Raw genomic sequence first — 22,754 nt, forward strand, 5'->3', positions numbered from 1 at the left:
CATACTCTCGGAGAAGATAATATTCATCTTCCTCTCATCGACCTGAACCCGGGGGCTGCAATCACTGGCCAGTTGCCACCCCGAAATGTCGACCAGGGCTGCACTGAAAGCGATTGAAAGCTAAACGTTCACAGCCAAGCTGGAGGCATGCCAGATCACCTCATCCTTTTCTACGAGTACCATCAGACTACTTGCGGTTTTTCCTTCCCCTGTTTTCATCTCAGCAATGGACCCGTCATGAAGCACAGCGCCACCTATAATCTAGAAGTGTAGGTGCTGTTGTTTTCTTTTCAACTCTATGCATGCGAACAGTTGGTCATCAATCCACCAAGTCAGTAATTTGGTGAAAGATTGGTCAGACATCGATTAAAATATAGAATCGCGACAAATTGGAAGTTTAGTGCATCAAGTCATTGAGAACGAAGTTCAACGACTCGATCGCAAAGTCTACCGAATTCCAGTGGTTTCATAAAGAGCATAGCCCAGAAGTAAGAATTTTACCCCCAAAGTCCCCTCCTAATCAATGACAGGCGTTGTCCGGCATCTTGAAGCTGTTGAGCCGAAGCTCACAATGATGTGGCGGTCAAGAGCGTTGTGATGGCTGTCGATGCTATTTTGTGGGAGGAACAGCCATGAGGTGGTCCAAGTTAAGGGAGATGGAGATGAGCCGAGTCTAGCTATTTATAAGGAGGAAGGGAGGTACCGGGCATAAGTTTCTTCGGTTGTTCAACAAAGGGTACCGCGCATAAGTTTCTTCTCCTCTCTTCAAGTTCTCAGATCCACAGCAGACGAAAAATGGTATCGTCCTCTTAGATCCTGGACCAAATTGACATCTCAGGCGACAATGCGAGCGTAGTAACAAAAGCTCATGACCCTGCCCACCAGCCATTATTGATTCCCATATCCTTCTTCGAAATCAGGTAATTCCTTCCATCCTCTTCATCTTTTTTCTTGGGTCAACACACGACAGCTTATGTCATAGAGTGATCCCAGTCGGTAATGGACTTAGCGAAAAGTCCAACATAATCTGTATATGCACACTTGAATCACAAATCAGCTCGATCCAGACATTAGCCAGACGAAAATATAGAGTTAGCTTGAGTCTGCAGATTTCTGGAGCTGCTGAGAAGTGAGTGAAATAAGAGACTGAAGCTTAGCAACAGCAGAAGCCTTATCAGGCGGGCATTTAGAGAGTGCAATATTCAGCGAATAAAGAGCCTCATCAAGCTTGCCAGCAGCTAAGGCCGCACGTCCTGCCCTGTATGCTTCATCTGCCAATTTAGCATCATACTGTGGCATTGCATTCTTATCAGAGCCCTTATTCTTTGATCCAACAGATGACGCGGATTCAAGAAATGCGCTCGCACGTGCATATTCAACACTCGCAATGGCAGTGTTAACCTCTCCCATGAGAGCTTCCACAGTAGGTGGGAAATTCTTGACCCCATCAAAAACACTCCAACGGGGGCCGGCTTCTTGAGAATTCATGCTGTTTTTTGAATTGTATTTGTCACATCAAATAGGGACATAAAGTTTACAACGGGAATATCAGTGTTAACAACTATTCCGTTTACTGGGATTTGGTTTCAACCTGCAGTCTATGCTGAAGAGACTGGAGGCAACATGACGTAATAATCCGAATCTGATCACATTCAGAAGAGGCTCCGAATTGGAGTCACTTAAGATTCCTGATTGACTTTTGCTCCGATGGTGCGGATGCAACAAAGATACATAAGACAGAGTGTATCAATCTTACACTTGCCAAGGACAGCTGAAAAACAACAAAAAGTAACATTATCAGCCTCTCATCGATTAAGTCTTTAACCCGACATTACACTACCACAAATTTACAACACAAGGGCAAACTTTCATCAATTTATCCACATACAAGACAATTCTCATTTCCAACTTGCTCAACATACTTGTAAATAGGAAAAAAACTTCAAAGCTTTCCTGCTGAACCAAAAGAGCGCGAAACAATCACATAGGCCACGAACTGAACTACTTTTGGAGAAAGTGGCACATTTCATACAAACGACCCACCATGCTTATATACTGGAGTTGTTATTGCCTATGTGAGTGATGTTAGGTATACTAATCTGTCTAAATTGATTTACCGAGTGTCGTGGCACTATCACTTGTCTCATATTTAGCATTACTCTAGTCTGCACAGTGGAATTATGGCACCTGATTGACAATGGTGCAACTAGATTAAAGAAGCCATGAAACACAAGCAGCTCACCGTATTATGGCACCTGATTAACAATGCGAGGTTTAACATTCAAAAACAGGGAGAAACCAGAACTGAAGATATCGTGGCACATTAATTCATCATTTCGATCCTTGTCTACGCAACCAAGGATCCTCATTATATATATTTTGTTTTCACAGAAATAAAAAGAGTATGGCATCAGGAAACTCAACGAATTGAAAGAATCCAAAGATCACAATAGAAATCATAAACCCTATCTCAACAGCTAGAGATAACACCAATTTGATTTCAATTGGCAATCATATGACAAATCAAGCGACAATGACGGTGATTTTGAGAGCGAGGAGGAAGACGAGAGCTTCAAGCTACACTTTCACTGTGAGCTATAGTGATACTGACTGCATCATACAGGGCCCTAGACTCTGTAGTGAAATTAACGAAAACGAAAATGCCCACAACAGGTATAGAATGAACAGATGCAGAAAGAAAGAAAAATTTGAACTTGTAAAAAGTATGAAGATTTGGTCTACTTAGTACAAGAAAATTAAACCCTTTTAAGATTATTGGCCTGCATCGAGCTACTAATCTCCGTGCGAGGGGGTTATCAGGGAACACAACATACACCTAAGTTGTTCCATGAAAGCTTAGCTTTCGAAGCGACAAGCAAATCACAGTCCAATGCTAATCAACAAAACTACTGATTCTGGACTACTGTAGCGATGGAAAAGACAAATCCTTTCAGCACGCGAGGTCCCAGGTTCATACAAGCGAGCACGGATCGAACTCAGCGGCGATGGTCGGATTTGGGTAATCAACACAGCTGACACTGTAGCATTCAACCTGCAGCTACCCCCACAAGATCCGATGAACTTCGTTACCTCGGACGACAAAGGACGAGGGACTGCGAACTGAGCTTTGAGGAATTCGTACCGAATTGCACCGACCAAAACCAACGAATCGGAGAATTCCAAGCAAAGAACCAACATTGAACGGCACACGCACGCGCACACAAAGAATTGCTCTACAGATTCGAAAGTCCTATTGCAAATGAATACCATGGAATCAACAAGCACAGGAAACGAGAAACCAAAGGGAAGGAGACGATACGTGTGGAGCGGGGGATTCCGCGAGGCGGGGCGGAGGGTGAGCGGAGCGCCGAGCGTCGCCGGAGCTGGTCGCTCGTTCGGGGTCGACGGCGGCGGCTGCGCGGGGAGGAAGAGGGCTCCGACCGGGAGGGATTGCGAGGGTGCTCGGGTGCGGGTCGGATTCTACTCCCTCTCTCTTTATCAAAGAAAAAAGAATAAAAGAATAAAAAAAGAAAAAGAAAAGTCCTTCCATGTTCATGAATAAATAAATCCCAAATCCCAAATGGTATTCATTTCATTATAAAGTAAGAAATAATCTTAATCAAGAGCGGACCCCACATTTGACCTTAATCTTCTATGTGTGGTTAGAATTGTGATTAAAAAAATCATATTTCAAAAGCACGATAAAATAAGACCCATAAAGAATATTAAGACCCATAAAGAATATTGTGATCGAATCCAGATAGATAGAGCGGAAAATGGGCGACCCTTTCTTTATGGGAGTAACTGCCAATTGTGATAGGGCCGACTTTCACTCGTTTCGACAAATTCACTTCCCTTGGGATCTTAAGAGTGCATACTCTCTTACATCGACTTGTGCGTTCGAGATTTCAATCCTAAAATGTCCCCTTGAATGCCCAAACATTAAGAACCAAAAAACAAGAGTAACCTCTCTTACCATCAATGCATTTTACGAGAATGGATTATATGTTTTAGGTTTAGAGATTGAAACTCCGGCTCCATTTGTTTCACGAAAAAATGAATAATTTGAAAAATATATATATATTTTTTAAAATAATCGCTTGTATCGCTTAAAATAATTAGTCAATAGATTCATTATCGATAACAATTTATGTTAATAAAAAAATATATGTGAAATCACATAGATCAAGGAAAAGTAAATCTTTTCAATTTGGGAGAGAGCTAGGGGTGTGCAAAACGGACCTACCCAACCGGGAACCACTCGGATTGGATCGGATTGGCCGGTTTGGTCCTGTTATTGAGACTATCGGTCCGGTTCCTGGTTCCTAAAAGTGGAACCAATGTCTAGGAGATTCAGTTCCCGATTTCAATGGGGAACCATACTGACTGAACTGGACCGACTAAATATATATTTTTTATTTTTATTTTATTTCTTCAAAAAAATTAGTAAAATGTGAACGAAACTCTAAGTGAACTTTATTGACATAAATTCATTGACAAAAATTAGTAAAATGTGAACTAAATCCTAAGTGACTAGTTCCATTGGACCGGACCGGATCGGGAACCAATCACCTCTAGGGAGAGTGAGCAAGAGAGTATATAACAAGTCCAAATGAAAAGGACATAATAGACAATTGGAACAAAGGGTGTCAATTGTTGAATAATTCATGTTACAGCAATTAAACCTTATCATATATTGCTGTTGTCATGTGCTCTTTGACTTATTTAGATTGTCTGAAAACTGATGAGGACACATAATTATTCTCAATCCTCATTCAGCAAGCAAGAGTCATGATGTGTAACGACTCAATTCAAATTGGACTCGGCGCGATCCTCACCGGAGATGCAGCTTCTCCAGTAGTCGATCCGAACGGAGGTGCAGGTCCTCGGGCCGGCGGCATTCCTAATCCAGGCATACGCCAAGATGGTAAAAGAAATAGCACGACAAAGATAAACATGAAGAATGTGAAAGATGTCTATGTAAATGTTCAATTATCGTGATTTGCATAAACAAGAGCTTCCTCCCGATTGTCAGTCTCAGTCCCTTTTCATTGATTATCAAGTTCAAGTGCAATTAAACTATCATGAAAAGGAATTTTTAAAAAGGTCGAGCCAGTGTCAATTTAATTATTACTTAGCTATATAAATATGTGATATAGCAAGTTCTTCTCTAAGGGTTGTCTATAAAATTGACATATAGGACTCTAGGTAGCAAGAACTATGTGTTAGGAGCACTTTTCTTGCATTCTTCACTATTATTGCTCCCAACTAGGAGGATACATTTGTCTCTTCCAAAACACATTCGATATCATGAGTTTGGTTCGACAAGTAAAAAAAAGATAACGGGTTTCAATCGGTTCAATGTTACGAATTAACAATCATGCAATTTCTATCACATTTATAACTCTTCCTACCAAGTATTTCCTTAGAAGGTTTTATTATTTTCTCTCAATATTTATATAGTCAATTACATACAGAGTTTTTCTAAGATAATACGTGCCAAATAACCAATGCATTTATTTTGTTCTCACGGCATATAAGTTATATGAAAAGTAGGAGAAATGGAAATGGTGGATTGAGAGGGTCGTATGTGGGTTGGATATGAAGCAATGTGATTCTGAAAATTAGGTTATGATTCAACTATATTGTTGTTTTAAATTTTGTATTCTTATTTAGTAAGCGTACTTAATTTTTACAAGAATGAAACCTACTAGGTGTTTTATTACGGTTGTATTCTTTTCTCTCTTTTGGTTACCCAAGTTCCAATATGTGATTTTTCTTTTTTCTTTTTAATTACTTTTTTGGTCAGTCTTTTTTTCTTTTTAACTATTTGTTGGTTAGATTTTCTTACATCTTTTTTTTGATCAAGCACTAATAAATTAGGGAATAAATTGATCGGCAAATAGCTCATGACAATCACATATCCATCTACGGTAAGTGGTTTCATAAGGATCTCTATAGATGACATTGATTTATCTCTAGATAATTATACATATATGGATCTATATTTTGTTCCTAATATTTTAAATAGATGAAATCGTAAATTTTTTGTGTTTCGTGGCTTATTCAATTAAATGTATAAATTAGGTAATTAAAATGGCAGGAATATCAACCCATAATACTCTAAATGAAGTTCTACTTTTACTATTCTACAAACACTATACTTAACTAACTTTACCAAAAAAAAAAAAACACTATACTTAACTAAGACTATTGTAATATGCAGAAAGATCAAAAAGGTAAAAAAAAAGTAATAAAAAATCGCATATTTTTTTGTCAATTTAGATAATTGATTGAAACGAAGATATTTTTCAAAATTTGGGCAATAGTGTAATTATGAAAAATTGTGAAAAGTACCGAATGATGACATTGAATATTTTAGGAATAATTGAGGGACTAGATTGAGCAAAGGGATAGTTTGGGAACTAAATTGAACATTTAAGAACAGTTCGAGAACTATATATCGAATAAATCAAAAATCTAAAAATGACATTGCATATCGGGATAAAGTTTATGAACTATTAGTTTCATTTTTCCCTATAGTTTCTTACATCTTTTATTTGATCAAGCACTAATATATTAGGGAACAATTCAATCGGCAAATAACTCATGATAATTGCCTATATTTTGTATCCGAGATTTAGATAATTCTTTTTTGCACTAAGAAGGTAATTGAGCGACTTCTTCTATAATTATCACAACGTAATATTCCAACTAAATCGTGGTCTTATAACTATCTTTTTTGTAAAAATCATACCATCACCGTGTAAAAACTTGAATCACGGTAGTCTTGACATAAATAATACATTAAATTCTATGGTTAAGTTTCTTTTTTAGCTTGTGTATATGAATACTTAAAGTTGAAAGACGTAGTTTTTTGTATTAAGAACGACTTCCCTACCAGGAGGCGGCGAAGGTCCTCCTCCGCGGGCGCAAACGCTCTTGATTATTGATCGAGTGTTGAGACCGGGGAACACCAGAACCAAGCATCTTGCGCTCAGTTCATCAATGGTTTCGCAGCAAGAAGGCCCGATAGTGCTACCTCCGGGATTGAGGAGGGCATTGGCGATCTCCACGGTGCATCCTTGCACCCTCCTGATCGATGACCAGCATTGTCCGATGTTCTGAAGCAGTTGAGCCGTCACAGCAGGAGCGAAGCTCACGACGAACGCCGCGATCAAGAGCGTCGCGATGGTTCTCGATGCCATTTTCGACCGAGGGTGTGAGCAACGATGGCTATGAGGGTGTGCGAGTTATGGGAGATGAACATGAACCAAGTCCAGCTATTTATAAGGAGGGAGGGAGGGAGACTTCTGGGAGAAAGTTGAGCTACATGTTAGCACACTTGCTATTTCCTTTGGAGCTCTCCTCGACTTATGACAAAGTTTCGCAAACATGAGACCTAACATTAGAGATATTTACGTTGTTTACAGTTTGTAATGTTAGTAACAGTTGCCCTTTCTCTTGGGTCATCTACATTTCGTAACAGTAAGCACAGTACAATGTCCATGGTCGTGCGCGACTTGCTATCCACCTAACATCGCTGGAGGAAGAGAGAGGGAGAGGGAGAACGTGCCCGGCACAACACAGAAAACCCTTAGGCAGCCTTGCATACAAACCAAACTCACGAAACTAATCGGTGGGGTTACGATCTATTCACATCTGATGCACCGGATGACAGAGGTAATCACCAATCACTTCTTTCAGCTCGGAGACATTAGGTACAGATCAAGGGGGAGAAAAAGACCTAGGACTGGAATGAAGGGCTAATTTGTCCTGTTGGATTGGGAATCACGTCACTATACTCTTTAGAGAAAGCTAGAACTGAGAAGAGACCAAACAAGCAAAACCCCACATTTTACTTTGCTGAACTAAAAGACTCCAGAAGATTAGAAAAGCATTCACATTATAGTAATGACTGCTAACTAGGCACTCTCTTCTCTTCCAAGTTTCCTCCTCCGGAGGGCATGTTTTATTTAGTAACTTTCGCGGTTGATGTAGGTCGTCAATGACCTATTCTTTATATGTGTGTGTGTTGGTATCTTCTAAGCTCACCTTAGGTTAGGTAAATTCCTTGCTAATGAAATACCCTACTAATCTTGCGAACTAGGTGATACGTGATCTAGACCCGAACGCATGACCCGGAAAATAGAATTGTGTGCACTTGGTCCGGCAATGTTGTACAAACCATATGGACAAGATAAAACTTCGAGTTAAACCCGAATGCGTGGCCCATATACAAAATTGGTTGGACTTGGTAGCGTGTGAATCATCTCCATATGGTGTGCCTAATTTAAACGCATGAACGAGTCGTTTTAACACCCAAATCAATTTCATGGATTATCTAAGGCTTTTCCCTGAACTTTTCAAAACGCGTTATAAATCCTTAACACCAGTTATATTCCTTATACCTGGTGAGCTTATCCTATATGCCTTATGCTTGTGAGCTTATTTACAGGATCACTGGCCGAAAAAAAAGTAGGGTTCCATGTCGAACCTTCGTCCATATATACTAGAGGTGAGCATTGGGTCCCATTTATCTTTAGAATGTGCCTCTTTGGTTTGTTTCGTGCCCACCTCAATGAAATGAGAACCCATTTAGTTCTCGATTTTGAGATCTAAAAGGCCTAGGACCTGCTCAATTCTAGGATTTACCTAGACTCTAGGGGTGAATACAAGAGTCCGAAAGCCTGAAAACCCGTCCCAACTCGAATCGGCAAAAAAATCCTTAACCCAAATAGACCTGGATTATCGACCCAAAAAAGAAATATAGACCGGGATTGATTTATGAGCTTTATTATTTTTATATTCGAGCGGGCTGGGCTTTCATGCTTCACATTGTGTAGCCAAAAATGGCCCATTGCACCTAGTATTCTATTAATATTTTAACCCTAGATGAAAAAATTGAAGTTTTACAAGTGAATAAATTAAATATCATACTATTGAAATAATGAAAATTATTTGCAATTCTTTTGGAGAGTTTACACCCTACCAAGCTCCATTCAAATTTCAAACCAACACTATTTTCCGAGTTGAACTGGTTGAGAATTTTCTTTTCTTGCTTTTTTTTTCCCTTAAAAAGATACAAGTATTAACATTTAAACTATAAGCTCCGAGCCAACATAAACAATAAATGTCGAATTTAGCAAAACTGACCCATCATTAGGGGTGAGCATCGGTCCAGGGTCAACCCTGGACCGACCCTAGACCAGCCCAACTCGGCCGGTCCTGATCCGGTCCCCAAGGGGTTTGGGCGGTCATTGGTCGTGGAATCCCTGGGCCCTGCACCAAGCGAGTTGGTCCTCGGTCATGGGAGTTAAGGGTTGGTCCAACCCGTACCAACCCTATATATAATATATAATTATATATATTATATATTATATGCTTTTGTCTACTCTAAACCCTAACGCTTTCTCCTCTGTTCTCTTCTTTCTTATGCAGTTCAGGTTGCCGTGTAAATAGAAAGTATAAAGAAACCCGGCCCTACTTCGATCAAAAAAATAAATAAAAACCCTTTTCGCTCATCTTTGCCTCGCTCGCTTGCCTCGGCCTCTCGCCTCGCGTAGCTTGCCTACATTCGCTCACCTTGCTGTTCGCCTCTCTTTGCTTGCCTCACTCGCCTTACCGCTCACCTCTATTCACTTGCCTCGTCGCTCATCTTGCACACCTCACGAGCGCAACTCAGCTGCACAAACATACTTTGATTAGTATTAATTATGTGTGTTGTTTATTTTGTTTTTAGGTGTTCGAAAGTTGAAGCGATCATTTAAGAATGAACAAGATATAAAGTTGTATAATTGATAGTTTATATTACGTATTTGAACTTCTTATAGTTTAATTGTATTTCACGTGTTTGTTTTCTTGGTTTGTTTCTTTTAGCAAGTGTGAATTTTATGTTGTTACCTTGTCTTATATTATGTACTTGTGTTCATAGTTTGGTTGCTCAATGTCGCATGATTGACGGACATGTAATTTGAAAGAGTATGTTTGTCTTTTCAAGGAATACAAAAAATGAAACAAAAAAATTATCGATTGGTCTCGAATTGACCTTGGAACTGGACTGTACCCATAGGGTCAGTCCGGTCCTCGGTCCCAGCCTCAATAGGGTCGGTCCTCGGTCCCAAAAATTGAGGACCAATACTATGCGGGTTGATTTTTGAATTAGGTGTTGGACCAGCTTAACCCAGATCATACTCACCCCTACCCATCATGAAAAGAAACTTGTGAAAAATGTCACCGTAGCTACCATATTTTCATAATAATTCATAGGGAAATTAAAAAGACATAACCCATAGTACCAGCTTTCCGTCTCTACTTTTGAAAATATCCATTTCATATATGAATTTTGCTTTTGGAGACCATCTTCTACCATTTTCGAGGTCATGACCTACGGCAAGTCCGGCGACACCTCGAGAGAGATTTCAATTGAGGTTGCCAGCCACCACCACTGCTGCATAGTATCCAGTCGATCGAGAGAGAGAGAGAGAGCCAGCTGAGCATGGAACGACGCGGGGAGTGAGATCGATGGCGACGGCAAGGAGAAGGGTCGACGAAAGCGATGGTCACAATCAGGATGGAGGTTTGACAGTAGTGGGTGGTGGAGGAGAGGTGAGAGGTGTGGATGATGGACGATAGGATTTGTTGGGAAGTGTAATGGCCTGGGAATATGCAACTGCAAGGGGAGGCAATTTTCTTTTTTTTTTTAAGTATGAAAGTGGTATTTTCATAATTGGACATATGTTAGTCAATCCTTGAGTGAGACTGGAGGTACTTTTTGGTATTTTTCCAACACCGTAAGATGGACGAGTCCCACTATACCGAAAATACTAATGAAGTCTTTGAGAGCACCACCAACTACAAAACTTCTTCTGGGCAAAGAGGAAGATGAAGAGGAAAAACGCACCAGCTAGTCTTTGTCAATAAGTCATAATCATTAAAAAGTCCAATCACCCGATTGAGGGATAATGGTGACTTTGCAATTCGGTCGTAGCTCCTTGTTCTCCGTTAAAAAATTTAAAGAAATTATGGGATGAACATTCTAAAATGGCAGAGTTAGTATCTATCCCAGTTTATTTTGCATATTGTCCACTTCATTTGTCAAATTTCACGTGTCATTTCTAATTCGATTTACATATGAGAAGGGTGTTGAAATATCTCATATCACTCGACTATAGAGTTTATGTTCTCTTTATATACATATAATTACTCTTTATCTATCAGTTTAAATTTTTTGATGGGATACTCTAATCCCTGCATTTAGCATGCATATCAACTTACATCCCGAGTGTACCATTTTATGAAATTGTCATCTTCTTTCCATTTCAAATTGCCTGGTTGGATTCTCTCTCTCTCTCTATGAGGTTGTTGCGATTATTGTCGACCTCGGATTAAAGGTCAATCGGGGTCTTATTTCCAACCCAAATGAATTTGGACCTTGGTGAGCTCTGCCAAAGTTCGCACCGCCACAAGAACATACTAAGCTTGTGTGGTCGCAAACTCAAAAGTTAGTATAGTTGTGTGAGCTCTGCTTAGTTGCAAGTATGATAACGATTATGGATGAGTACCGGTCTAGGGTAGACCTTGGAATCGGACTGGGTTGACCTCGCTTGGCCGCAACTAGTCAAGTTCCAAGGTCTGTAACGGTGAGGTGCATCAGCAGTAATGACCGACGGCAGGAGCGGAGGGCAATGGAAGGAGAGAGACTTTTGTTGAGGAAGGGGAGAGAGAGAAGGGGGGGATGAAGTTAGGATTGGTATGTAAACGAGGGTTCGTAGGTCCTTTTAGTTCGAGGAAATTGCAAATTGTACGTCTCGCATACTCACGACATGATTTGATTGATACGCGGCAAGTAAAATGAAGAACACATATCACGGATCCCTCTAATTATATATATATTTTTTTTATAAAAATTAACCTCAATAAATTGCCAAATTCGCCCGATACACGATGCCCCTAATCACAAAGGTATTTTTCCTAATTTCCCACGACATGCTCCAAATGATAACAAAAAAAAAAAAAGAAGGTGAAGAAGAAGAAGAAGAAAAATCTCTCTCTTTGGACAAATGCATTTTGCGGAAATCCATAGGCAAAACATAAAACAGCCAAAAAAGCTCGAACGTCCATTTGGCTTCACCTCCCTCCCTCTCTCTCTCTCTCTCCCGAAGTTGTCACGTCACCACCACCACCACCACCACCACCACCACCACCAACGGCCCCACCGCCGGGTCAAACACGGGCCGGCGACGGCGACGGCCACCTCCCCCAAAAAGTATTCCAAAAACCTCCAAAATTTCTCTTCTCTCTCTCTTTCTTTTCCAAGAGAAAAACACCTTCTCGACGAATCGCGCAATTCCGCGCGATCAGGACCAAGTCAACCCTCGATCAAACCATCCTCTCTAATCCACCCTATCCATCCTTCCTCCTCCTCCTCTCTCTCTCTCTCTCTCTCTCTCTCTTCCTCGTCCTCGATAGAAGGAGGAGACAATCCGCGGGGATTCATCGGCAATGTCGTCGGAGATCGAGGTCGTCGAGGAGGAGGAGGTCGCCCCGCAATCCGCCGATCGGGGCCCCCCCTCCTCCTCCTCCTCCTCCGGCGCCGGCGCCGCCGCCGCCGCCGGGGCCGCCGCCGCGGCGGACGACGACAGCCTGAGGGACGACGTGTACACGGCGGCGGCGTACGGGGACATGGAGAAGCTGCGGAGGCTGGTGGAGAGAGAGGGTTGCTCCGTGTCGAAGCCCGACGGGCTGGGGTATTACGCGTTGCAGTGGGCTGCGCTCAACAACAGGACTGCTGTTGCTCAGTACATCATCGAGGTCTCTCCCTCTTCTTCTCCTTCTCCTTCTTCTTCTTGGTTTTTTTTTTTGGGGGTCCCCTTTTTGGCCTTTTCGAGATGGGTCTTGCTTGTTATGTGGTGTGGGGGTGTGTGGGGGTATTGTAGTCGATGATTGTTGCGTGACGTGCGATTCGTGTGCTGAATGGGAACGTTCTTGGGTTCTTCGATGGATGTCTGTTTCAAAGTAAGCTTGGCAATGGAGATACGTGTGGTGGTGATTTGGGTTTCTTTTGATTGGTAATTAGCATTTGTTGATCTTAATTCTTCAATGGGATCTTTTAGATCGTGTTTGTTCATCCGGCAGATAACAAACTTCGGACCTTGATCATCTATTATCAACTAGCTTGCTGAGGATGTGACTGACTTGGTAGGCAAATTATCGAGTAACCATGGGTCTTTTTGTAGTGCTACCGGTGGTGGAACTTCTATTCTTTTTTTTTTTTTTTTTCCTCTAGGTGAATGAATTCCCCCCAGCTGGAGTTGCTTTCATTTTCTTTGGCTTATTTCCAAATTTTCGCCTTGTTAGAATAGGCTATACTTTTAGCATAGGCTGGCTCATTTATATGTTGGATTTGATAGAATGTAGTGCCATATTTTCTGTTGCTTTGAGTGTTGGATTGGGTCTTCGTTAGGTGATTTCGAACTAATAAGTTCCTCGCGGTTGCACCAGCACGGAGGAGACATACATGCTGCCGATCATTCTGGGCAGACGGCATTGCACTGGAGTGCAGTTCGAGGTGCAATCCAGGTGGCCGAGCTTCTACTTCGAGAGGGTGGTCGAGTAAACACTGCTGATTTGTATGGGTACCAGGTTAGAAATTGTTGCTTCTTCGGTCTAGTGCTTCATAAGTTGTTCATCTGGCAGAAGTAGTGTGTGGTGGTTGATAACTTTCACCAGACAATTGAGCTTCTTATTCTGGCCTTTAACAAGTATGCATAGAAATATTTGTTTTTGGAGTGTCATAGTGATGGGGGACGACAAGTCCCACAGCATAGAATAGATCGAAAGCATTACACCTAAGATTAGAATTGCATCACACGATCCCAAAACAAAGAATTACCAAATCAAATTATCATCAACTCTATTCAAAAGAAATAATTACAATAACATTTATAGACACTCTAAAGTACTACTCCGAGTCAAAATAGCGAACCTAATATATCCTAATAAAAGTAGGAAACTGCTGAATCCAATTCCAAATAGGAAAAGGAAACTTATTAGAATCCTAAGTCCAATCACTTAAGAAGATTCCTGATTAATCGGAGAGAATAAACTGCAAATCTTCATTTGGCACGCCTTTTATAAGTCTTCAATCGTTGTTGCAATATTTCCCCTTAACATAGGTACTTATAAATTGCCACAAGTTGCTAGGCAAAGTGATAATAATTTAACTTCCTTACTTCCTCCAGTGGGAATATCCTGATTTATGGTTAAAACATTGACCAATCTCATTCCTGTGCTTTGACAACCTAGAATTTGATATGATGTGATTCCTATTCGTTTATGAGACATCTTGAACCAATGAGTGTGATCATTTGAAGGCCTTGTTTTCTTTTCTCTTTTTCCTGATGTCCCATCTTTACGGGATTGACTACCAGCTTCTGGGAAACATCTTAGGAGTGTTCACGTCTTTATAAAACACTCGATGACTATCTCAAACATGAGTATTACAATGTGGACAGAGACAGTTTGTCCAGCCATTCCTATTTTGCACACCTAAGTTTGAACCTCGCTAAGCCTCCATTCTCCTGTTAACCTGGTGAAAGATATCTCAGTCAAGCAGAAGTCATCGGTAGAAAAAATGAGCAGAAGTCGTAAGTAGTCATCACTATTTGAACCAGAATTTGACCATGAAGTGAAATTGCATATGTGTGAGCTTTCGATGAAACCTAACAAGAAGATATGCAGTCCTTTATGTCCAGCTAATGATTAATAAGTAAGCCAGTAAAATGAATGTACGGCCAAAAAAAGATAAAAACAGAGCAAGTAATAAGAATGAGAAATGAGATAATTTGTACTGATTCTCAGAATGGTAATATGGTCATTGATAAGACACCATCTCATGAATTTGGAATTTTTTCCCTTCCTGGGAGAGGATCTTGGATTATTCAATTATTGCATTCTATATCTTCTTTTATGTACTCATTGACAGAACAGATGACATTTCAAAATTTCTTTGATGGTTCATACTAAGGCAATAATTTAGCTATTATACATTGACTACTATATAGAGCTACCTTAGTATGATGTTTAGTACAAAGTTTCAACTGTATATCGTCCCTGTAAGTTGTAATCTGTGTGCCAACAGTAGTAATACAACAGATAAGATATTGAGATAATGAACGTGCCGGAATGAAACCTATGAGGGCAGTCATGTCGGCCAGCTTTTCTTATCTTATATCATGAGGTCATTGTAAGAGTTTGAAAGTGTCTTTGCAAAAGGTAAGGAGCCATAAAGTCAATTTATTTCTGTTTTTCCTTCATAGAGTATAGTTTGATAATTGAACATTGACCGAATTAATTTAAGGATTCTAAAGTTATCTGAAATTGTCAACTTTTATGATAAAGTTATTGAGATCCTCATACCCCTTAGGACCACTAATACTGTTAGATTGTTTCATTTCTGTGTATTCTTCTGTTTCAAATTGGCAATGCTGCAGTTCATAGACCCTGAAATATACATACATTCAGAGATATCAAAATAAGCCTTGTGATGTTACTTTTTCTGGAATAAATTTAGTACATCCTGTAACTAATTTAGGCTTTTGGAATTACAAAAGGAACTTGATGCGTTATACTCTTACTTTACACTGTTGAAAGTAGCCAATGTTGCACTTTATTTGAAATATTAAAACAAAAGCAACTGAAAGTAATTTATTTTTACATTGCACTTTGAATGACTCAAACAAACGCTTCCAACTGAATTTAATTGTATCGGGTGTATCAGGTAACTCAATTCGAGTGAATAATATTTGGTTATGAATGATGTTATATGCGGTCATTATATTGGACATATCATTAATTTGATGAGGTGCAGTATCTCCATTCCTTTCTCTGTGAATAGGAACATAACACCGATTTACTAATGTTGCTAGTTGATTGATCTGAAAGATATATACTGCATAGCGCATAGACCTAATGAAGGATAGTGCGATCAGAATATGCTTTTGCAGGGCTGGATCCAAAGTTTAGATTAATTGAAATAAATTTGTTTTGATTAGTGTCAGTTGGTTTTACTAACTTATGTTGATAAAGCACACTTACTTCGCATGTGTAAGTTCTCATAACATCAATGTCATTGTAAGTTACATGATAGTGAAGTTGGACGATGCATGCGCACACTTTATATTTTAGTGCTTTAAATGCTTGTCTGTGGATGAAACCATGCATGATATGGTGGCTCTAGATTCTTTGATCTGTTTACATCACAGTCAAAACTTCGTTTTAATGGAACTTTGGGCTTGATCTACAGACGACACATGTTGCTGCTCAGTATGGTCAGACTTCTTTCCTTTATCACATTGTTTCAAAGTGGAATGCCGATCCAGATGTTCCGGATAATGATGGAAGAAGCCCCTTACACTGGTATGCAGGAATCTCTTTTACACAAGTTTACATAGTTATGTATATGGCCTACAAGATGTTCTTAATGGAGAACAAACTTTTAATTTGTAAAATATCAGTGGGGGTATTATATTTTTGACTTACAGGTGAAGTTGAAACTTCAGATCTTTCAGTGGTTGGTCAAAGTGGGGACTTTTTAAAATTTGATTGATGTGGAATTAGCATTGGAAGAGTAGTGAGTTTTGAAGTAGTGAATGGGTATCAGTGGATACTAATAGGCAATTACTTCTAGGCGTACGCATTTTGCGTAAACATGGGAATTTCGGTAAAGATGTTGTATGCACGATAAGCTTGAGAAGGAATGGGAAATACATCGGGGAGTCTAGTGATTGTAGATCGTCATTAAACTTCAAGGATATTCTATGTTATGTCAATGAGGGTGGCTATCCCTAGCCCAAAAGATAAAAAAGAGGGTGGCTATGCTTTAGGGATTTATAAGGGTTGAACCATTTATATCAATACGTTGAAGCTAAAGTGATATTGTTTTAATTAATGTGGATACATTGGACAGAGATAGGTTTCAGAACGGGTTGTTTCTGGAGAGAACTTTAAATATCCTGTTGATTTTTAAAACTTTTAACTTTGCTTTTGGTGACAGTCGATTGATAATTGATGGATGCTTCAATTGTCTTCTTGGAGAAATGTAGGGCTGCTTACAAAGGTTTTGCTGATTGTATACGTCTACTCTTATTTTTGGACGCTTATCGGGGGCGGCAAGATAAAGAAGGTAATTTACAATTCTTGTCTCTTGGATATTGTGAAGGATCTATGCTTTGTTTCGTATATTATATTGGAGTGCTATATTATGATCATATATGCCTATGACTTCAGGCTGCACTCCTCTGCACTGGGCCGCTATTAGGGGTAATTTAGAGGCATGCACAGTCTTGGTGCAGGCTGGTAAGAAGGAGGACTTGATGGTGACTGAGAACACTGGCCTTACGCCTGCGCAGCTTGCATCTGAAAAAAATCACAGACAAGTTGCCTTTTTCCTTGTAGGTGTTCAATAACTAGTATGTTGTACTTGTTACTATGTTTTATAGTTCTAGTCTCTCTTGTCAAGCAACTTTAGGGCTTGTCATGTCAAAGGAAATTTCATCCCATATAAATTTGCCCTGTTGAGTAGCGCATAAAATTTCTTGCCATGTACAAACAAATCTTTTGTGCCTATCTTTTTTATCTTACTCTATCATGGCAAAATTTTGTGTGGTAATGACTCTGACTGAATAATCTTGTTGAGCTATAGAAAAGAGAAAATACTGGTGATACTTGATTCTTCTTGACAAATCCAATTGTCTCTTGTTTATTACCAGAACGTAGCTTTTATAGTTTCCAGTCTTTTAGAGATTGTTGCATTTGTATCTGAATATGATTGCGTTCTGCGACCAGTTGTACTTGCATCCTTTTTTTTTTTGTTGGAATACTTGCAACCTTAAGTGGTTGTTTTTTGTTATCTTAGGTATTTACAATATTTGGTTTCTTTTTCATGTCTCATCTGAAGAAGTTTGTACTTTGTCTTTTAAATAGCAATTGCATATTAGAGTGCGAGGGTACTGAGGGTTGTTCTACTTAGAATTTTTCAATATTAATGATAAATCTGGTGCTGCAGGGTAATGCTAGAAGGTTGCTTGATAAGGGCTGTGATGGGAATAGCCGCTTAGGAAAGCTCTCCAAGTTAGGGCTGGCCCCTGCTTTATGGTTTATGATCATTCTGCTGCTGCTTGTCTATATAAATTCAGTCATCACAAGTATATCCGCGACACTCAAATCTTTGATGTTGACATTCCTTTTGATTATATTTTTATCCTAATCACACATTTTCCTTTTGGATTTGGCTGCAGCACGAAAACTGCCAAAGTTAACAGCTGGTTTTGGCCTTCTCGCTTGGTCAGGAGTTTTTCTAGCTAGCGCAGGGCTTGTACTGTTTTACAGGTGTAGCAGGTAAGGATCTAGGCTTTCTAAACTTAAATTAAACACGAGGCTGTTGTTGGTACTTCTGGAGTTATGCTAACACATATCTTGTGCCTTGAGTATCAAGTTTCGACAACAAATTTCTTGTAGTGCCATTTGTAGATTTGGAAATAGCCATTGGCGCAATATTTTTCTAAGGTGCCAGTTGTCTTTTAGTAGATATTGCCAAATAATGGAAACAGAGTCTCTATACCAAAGAAAATAATGAAAACATAGAGTTGAAATGGCAATAGTATTTTCACCTCATATAAAAAACTTGATGGTCGTGCCATATAATGTTGGGGACGACTGTCGGTTAACTTAGTTTTTAATGTTCCTTGTAGCAAGTAGTTTGGTACTTTTCAAAATTTCTACTGTAAATTTTCTGGATCTCCAATTCCATTTTTTTGATGCATGATCATCTCATTCTCTCTTCGGTTTAATAGTTTTTATTTTCCTTGTAGCAAGTAGGTTGATTTTTTTTTTTTAAATTTCTACTGTAATCTTTCCTGATCACCATTTGCTTTTATGTGATACCTGATCATCACATTCTCTCTTGATTTGTGCATCCTACATCAATGCATGGTTACAGGATCATCACGTTCTCTCTTCATCTATTTGTTTTTTTGGTCAGTCTCTCTTCATCTATTTGATTTGTGCATCTTACTTCAATGTGTGGTTATTTTGTCATCTAATTTTGTTGAGAGAATGGTTGGGTGCTTTGCTCATTATCCTGCTTCGGTGCCATATACACGACAAATAGTTAACCTACTTAGTCAAATTTTCAGTCAGTATTTTATATATGTAGAACACTTCTCTTCACATATTTCTTGCAGTCAATGTTGCTGGGAAATTAGAAAGATTAGCTGCCATTGTTTTAGAATGCAACAATTTTGCCTTGATTTAATCACTTCAGTGCTTCATGCTTTTTTTTTTTTTTCTTTCTCTCTCTTCAAGAACTTGGCATATTAGTTGAGCTTCTTTTGGCTGTTTGACGGTTCACTTGTATATGATTAGCTTCTTATGCAATTATTAAGCATCATTGTGAAGGTTTTGCTTGAGTGCCAACCGTCCTATGATGAAGTTCCTTTATGCACGTTGTTTTCGATTCATTTGCCTGTGTTGATGCTTGAACATCCGTGTAGATACCTTCGTCTCATTTCCGGTTAAAACAAATTTTCAGTTACTTGTAGTTGCTTTCATAGCACGTGGTTATTATGTTTTGATTTACATTGCTCTTTTTTACCCTTCTTTCCTCTTCCTTGCAGAAAGGATCCAGGCTACATCAGGATGAATGTGCATGATCCACAAAATATGAAAGATGACGTGAGCTCAAATTTCTCCCCATGCATGCCCTTTGCCATGAAATTTCTTCCATTTCCTTCTGCTTCTGTTCCGTGATTGGATTGCATAACCTATACCAATGTGGTCAATTAATGCTGTTTATATGAACGAGTTGTTAGCATTATTGTACCTATTTATGGTTGTTATTTAGCCATTATCTCTTTCTTACGGAAGTGAAATGAGCAGGATTACTTACATATGAACTTATGCTTTCTTAATCATCATCCAGGAACCCCTTTTGAAGATTGAGATAAATAATCCTGCTTTGCTAGCTGGGAACTGGTCGCAACTCTGTGCAACTTGCAAGGTGATGTTAGTTGCTGAGTTTGTGGCCTATTGCTGGTTCAATTTGATTGTTTTTTAATCTCTTACGCATCCATCTCATCACACAGATTGTCAGGCCTCTTCGTGCAAAACATTGTTCTACTTGCGATCGCTGTGTCGAACAGTTTGACCATCATTGTCCATGGGTATCCAACTGTATTGGCAAGGTAGCCTGCATGGATTCAACTTTGCTATACAGGATTATTCCTCATCTTTTATGTAATTAAGAAAATGTCATACGCCATGATCAACATAGCATATGCTGTTAAGTGGTTGACTTATTATCTAACTTATCCTGATACAGAAAAACAAATGGGACTTCTTTGTGTTTCTTGTTCTGGAGGTCGCAGCTATGCTGATTACGGGTGCAGTTGCTCTCATAAGTCAGTCTACTACTTTTACTTTTGATGTATTTCTTCCTTTGGAGAAAACTTTATCAAGAGTCCAAAATTTTTGTATGCAGGAGTTTCGACAGATCCGTTGGCTCCATCTTCCTTTGGGGCCTGGTTGAGTCATGCTGGCACCCAACATATTGGCGCTTTATCATTCTTCTTAGCAGATTTTTCTCTCTTCTTTGGGGTTGCAGTGCTGGCTGCTCTGCAAGCGTCTCAGGTATTTTCGGATCTAAGCTATGGACCATTAATCAACTCTTTAATTACATTTGTTGCTGTTCTACATTTGATATTAGAGGTGTCATCACTTGAGTTTCTCATGTCCATTGTTTCTTTCATGCACAGAAGCATATTGCATTGGCAAGTTTGACATTCTATAGTGAAAGTTATAGAAAGAAAACGAAATAGAATTGAAAGTTGACACTAATTCTTCCTATTCTAATATCCACGTGCAAGCCACATGCCCCTGGTAGCTGTTTCCTTGCAAGTTGACAATTATGTATGCATTGGCATCACAATTATTATGCCAATATCATTAGTGTGTTCCTGCACGTTCCATAGTCAAGGTTTTTTTTTTGGTTGCCCAGATTAAAGTATTTGCACTGATCTAGTATCTTGCTCTGTCCCATATGTTCTCATACAATTTTGAGTCAAGCTCTGTTCATCATGCATGAGAACAGAGGTCATAGATGCTAGTCGCTATGCCAAAAATGGAGTATATAATGCAACCCCACTGTGTCTTTGCCAGAACTCTGCTGTTTTCATGTTCAGGGAAGATTGGCACCTCACTATCATATAATCTGCGTGTCAATTTCAGAGCATGGCTTTTTATTTTCTGCATCGCTTCTGACTGACACAATGTAAAGACCTGAGTTGCCTTTTGTTGTTCGTCAGATATCGCGCAACATCACGACAAATGAGATGGCAAATGCAATGCGTTATAGTTATCTTAAGGGTCCAGGCGGTAGGTTCAGAAATCCATATGATCATGGTTTCAAGAAGAATTGTTCCGATTTCTTGATCAATGGTTATAATGAAGATGTGGAGTATGTCGAGGATTTGCCTCATTCTGAGGGTATTGGCATGATGCATATGGCAAGGACCTCGAATCTGCAGAATGGCGACGTGCATTCTCATCAACCCACTGAAAATGGCCATATCGCTTTAAATGTCGGTTCTACTAGTTCTAACTGTCATCATGGGCATGTTCACTCATCACACTGCAGTCACAACCATGGTAAGACCAAAAGTGATAATGTACCATTGGGCTTGGGTCTTGGTCTTGGACGGAGTGGTGCACGGTCGGTTGCAGCCTCATGATGTTACTCTAGTTTTCACGTGCCTGAAAACTATTGTATTGTACATCTAATTAGCTTCTGTAATTGAATCGATTTTGTGGGAAAATGTAGCTTTCTCTTAATCAGTTCTTTTCAAAGTGGTATATAGTGGTAGTGACGGGCATCCCGGTTATCTAGTCCATATCGAAGTGTTTGTGTGCTTATGCATTTAGGTGCTGCGGGTTACGGGGTGGGTAGCGAAAACTGTCCTACTTGGATCCACTACTTCGTCTAGATTTCAATTTTGAGATACGGAACCTGCGACATCCTGGAATTTGGAATTTACTTGTTCCAAGAGTGTTAGGCCAGTACACTTTTATCTGTAATTTCATTTTGTCAATCAAAGGAAACTTTATATTACATTTTCTGCTACCAACATATACAAACATGAAAATAACTGAAAGGTTTGTCTTTTTACCTTTCCCAAGTCTTGTTGGTGTACTTTTAGTTGTCTTTAATAGATGATGTTGGTTTTTTTTGGTTTCGGCTGATAATAGACTAGTCCTTCATTAAGCATGGCAGTCTTCTTTTCCTATCTGAAGCCACTCGGAGAATGGTCATATTGTATGTCTAAAAGGAATGAATAATTGATATCGGCAAAAACAAAAATATAAAAAATCGATAACAATGTTGCCTTTGATTGTGCGTATATGTCTAATAGGATATTACCCTATCTGATGTTTGGCATTGACCATCTTTCACGTTCTTGTGTGAATTGATTTATGCTTAGACCAGTTGGATTTCAAATGTATTCACGCTAATTTGTCTGCCGGATGTAATGGTTCATGCTTTTGCTACTGTAACATATACTAGTTTGGGCCAATGTAAAGGAAAGTAACATCTTTAAGCACTCTCTCTCTCTCCTCCATGTCAGGTACTCCAAATTACTTTGTTTTTTTTTTTTTTGGTAAAGTCCAAATTACTTTGTTTATGACTCCAAAATTCCAAA

At 39.4% G+C, this 22,754-nt stretch overlaps 2 protein-coding genes across 2 annotated transcripts; one reads left to right on the forward strand and one right to left on the reverse strand.

The window, feature by feature from the left end:
• Nucleotides 1–4,634: 4,634 nt before the first annotated feature.
• Nucleotides 4,635–7,320, reverse strand: LOC115687404 (uncharacterized). The gene is made up of 2 exons (XM_030612956.2): nt 6,902–7,320; nt 4,635–4,903 (listed from the first exon to the last, which is right to left on the reverse strand). Exons 1-2 carry the CDS (start codon nt 7,206–7,208, stop codon nt 4,812–4,814), a joined length of 399 nt encoding a protein of 132 aa, XP_030468816.2. The 5' UTR covers nt 7,209–7,320; the 3' UTR covers nt 4,635–4,811.
• Nucleotides 7,321–12,309: 4,989 nt separating this feature from the next.
• Nucleotides 12,310–22,165, forward strand: LOC115687376 (protein S-acyltransferase 24-like). Its single transcript, XM_056306579.1, has 13 exons — nt 12,310–12,813; nt 13,504–13,644; nt 16,307–16,419; nt 17,106–17,185; nt 17,290–17,453; nt 18,068–18,206; nt 18,300–18,399; nt 19,677–19,734; nt 19,982–20,059; nt 20,145–20,243; nt 20,381–20,459; nt 20,540–20,688; nt 21,363–22,165. Exons 1-13 carry the CDS (start codon nt 12,505–12,507, stop codon nt 21,786–21,788), a joined length of 1,935 nt encoding a protein of 644 aa, XP_056162554.1. The 5' UTR covers nt 12,310–12,504; the 3' UTR covers nt 21,789–22,165.
• The last annotated feature ends 589 nt before the right edge of the window (nt 22,166–22,754 follow it).

Source organism: Syzygium oleosum, unplaced genomic scaffold (assembly GCF_021117445.2).
Source record: "Syzygium oleosum isolate NSW1041296 unplaced genomic scaffold, Sole_v2.1 Sole_v2.46, whole genome shotgun sequence".
NCBI lineage: Eukaryota > Viridiplantae > Streptophyta > Magnoliopsida > Myrtales > Myrtaceae > Syzygium > Syzygium oleosum.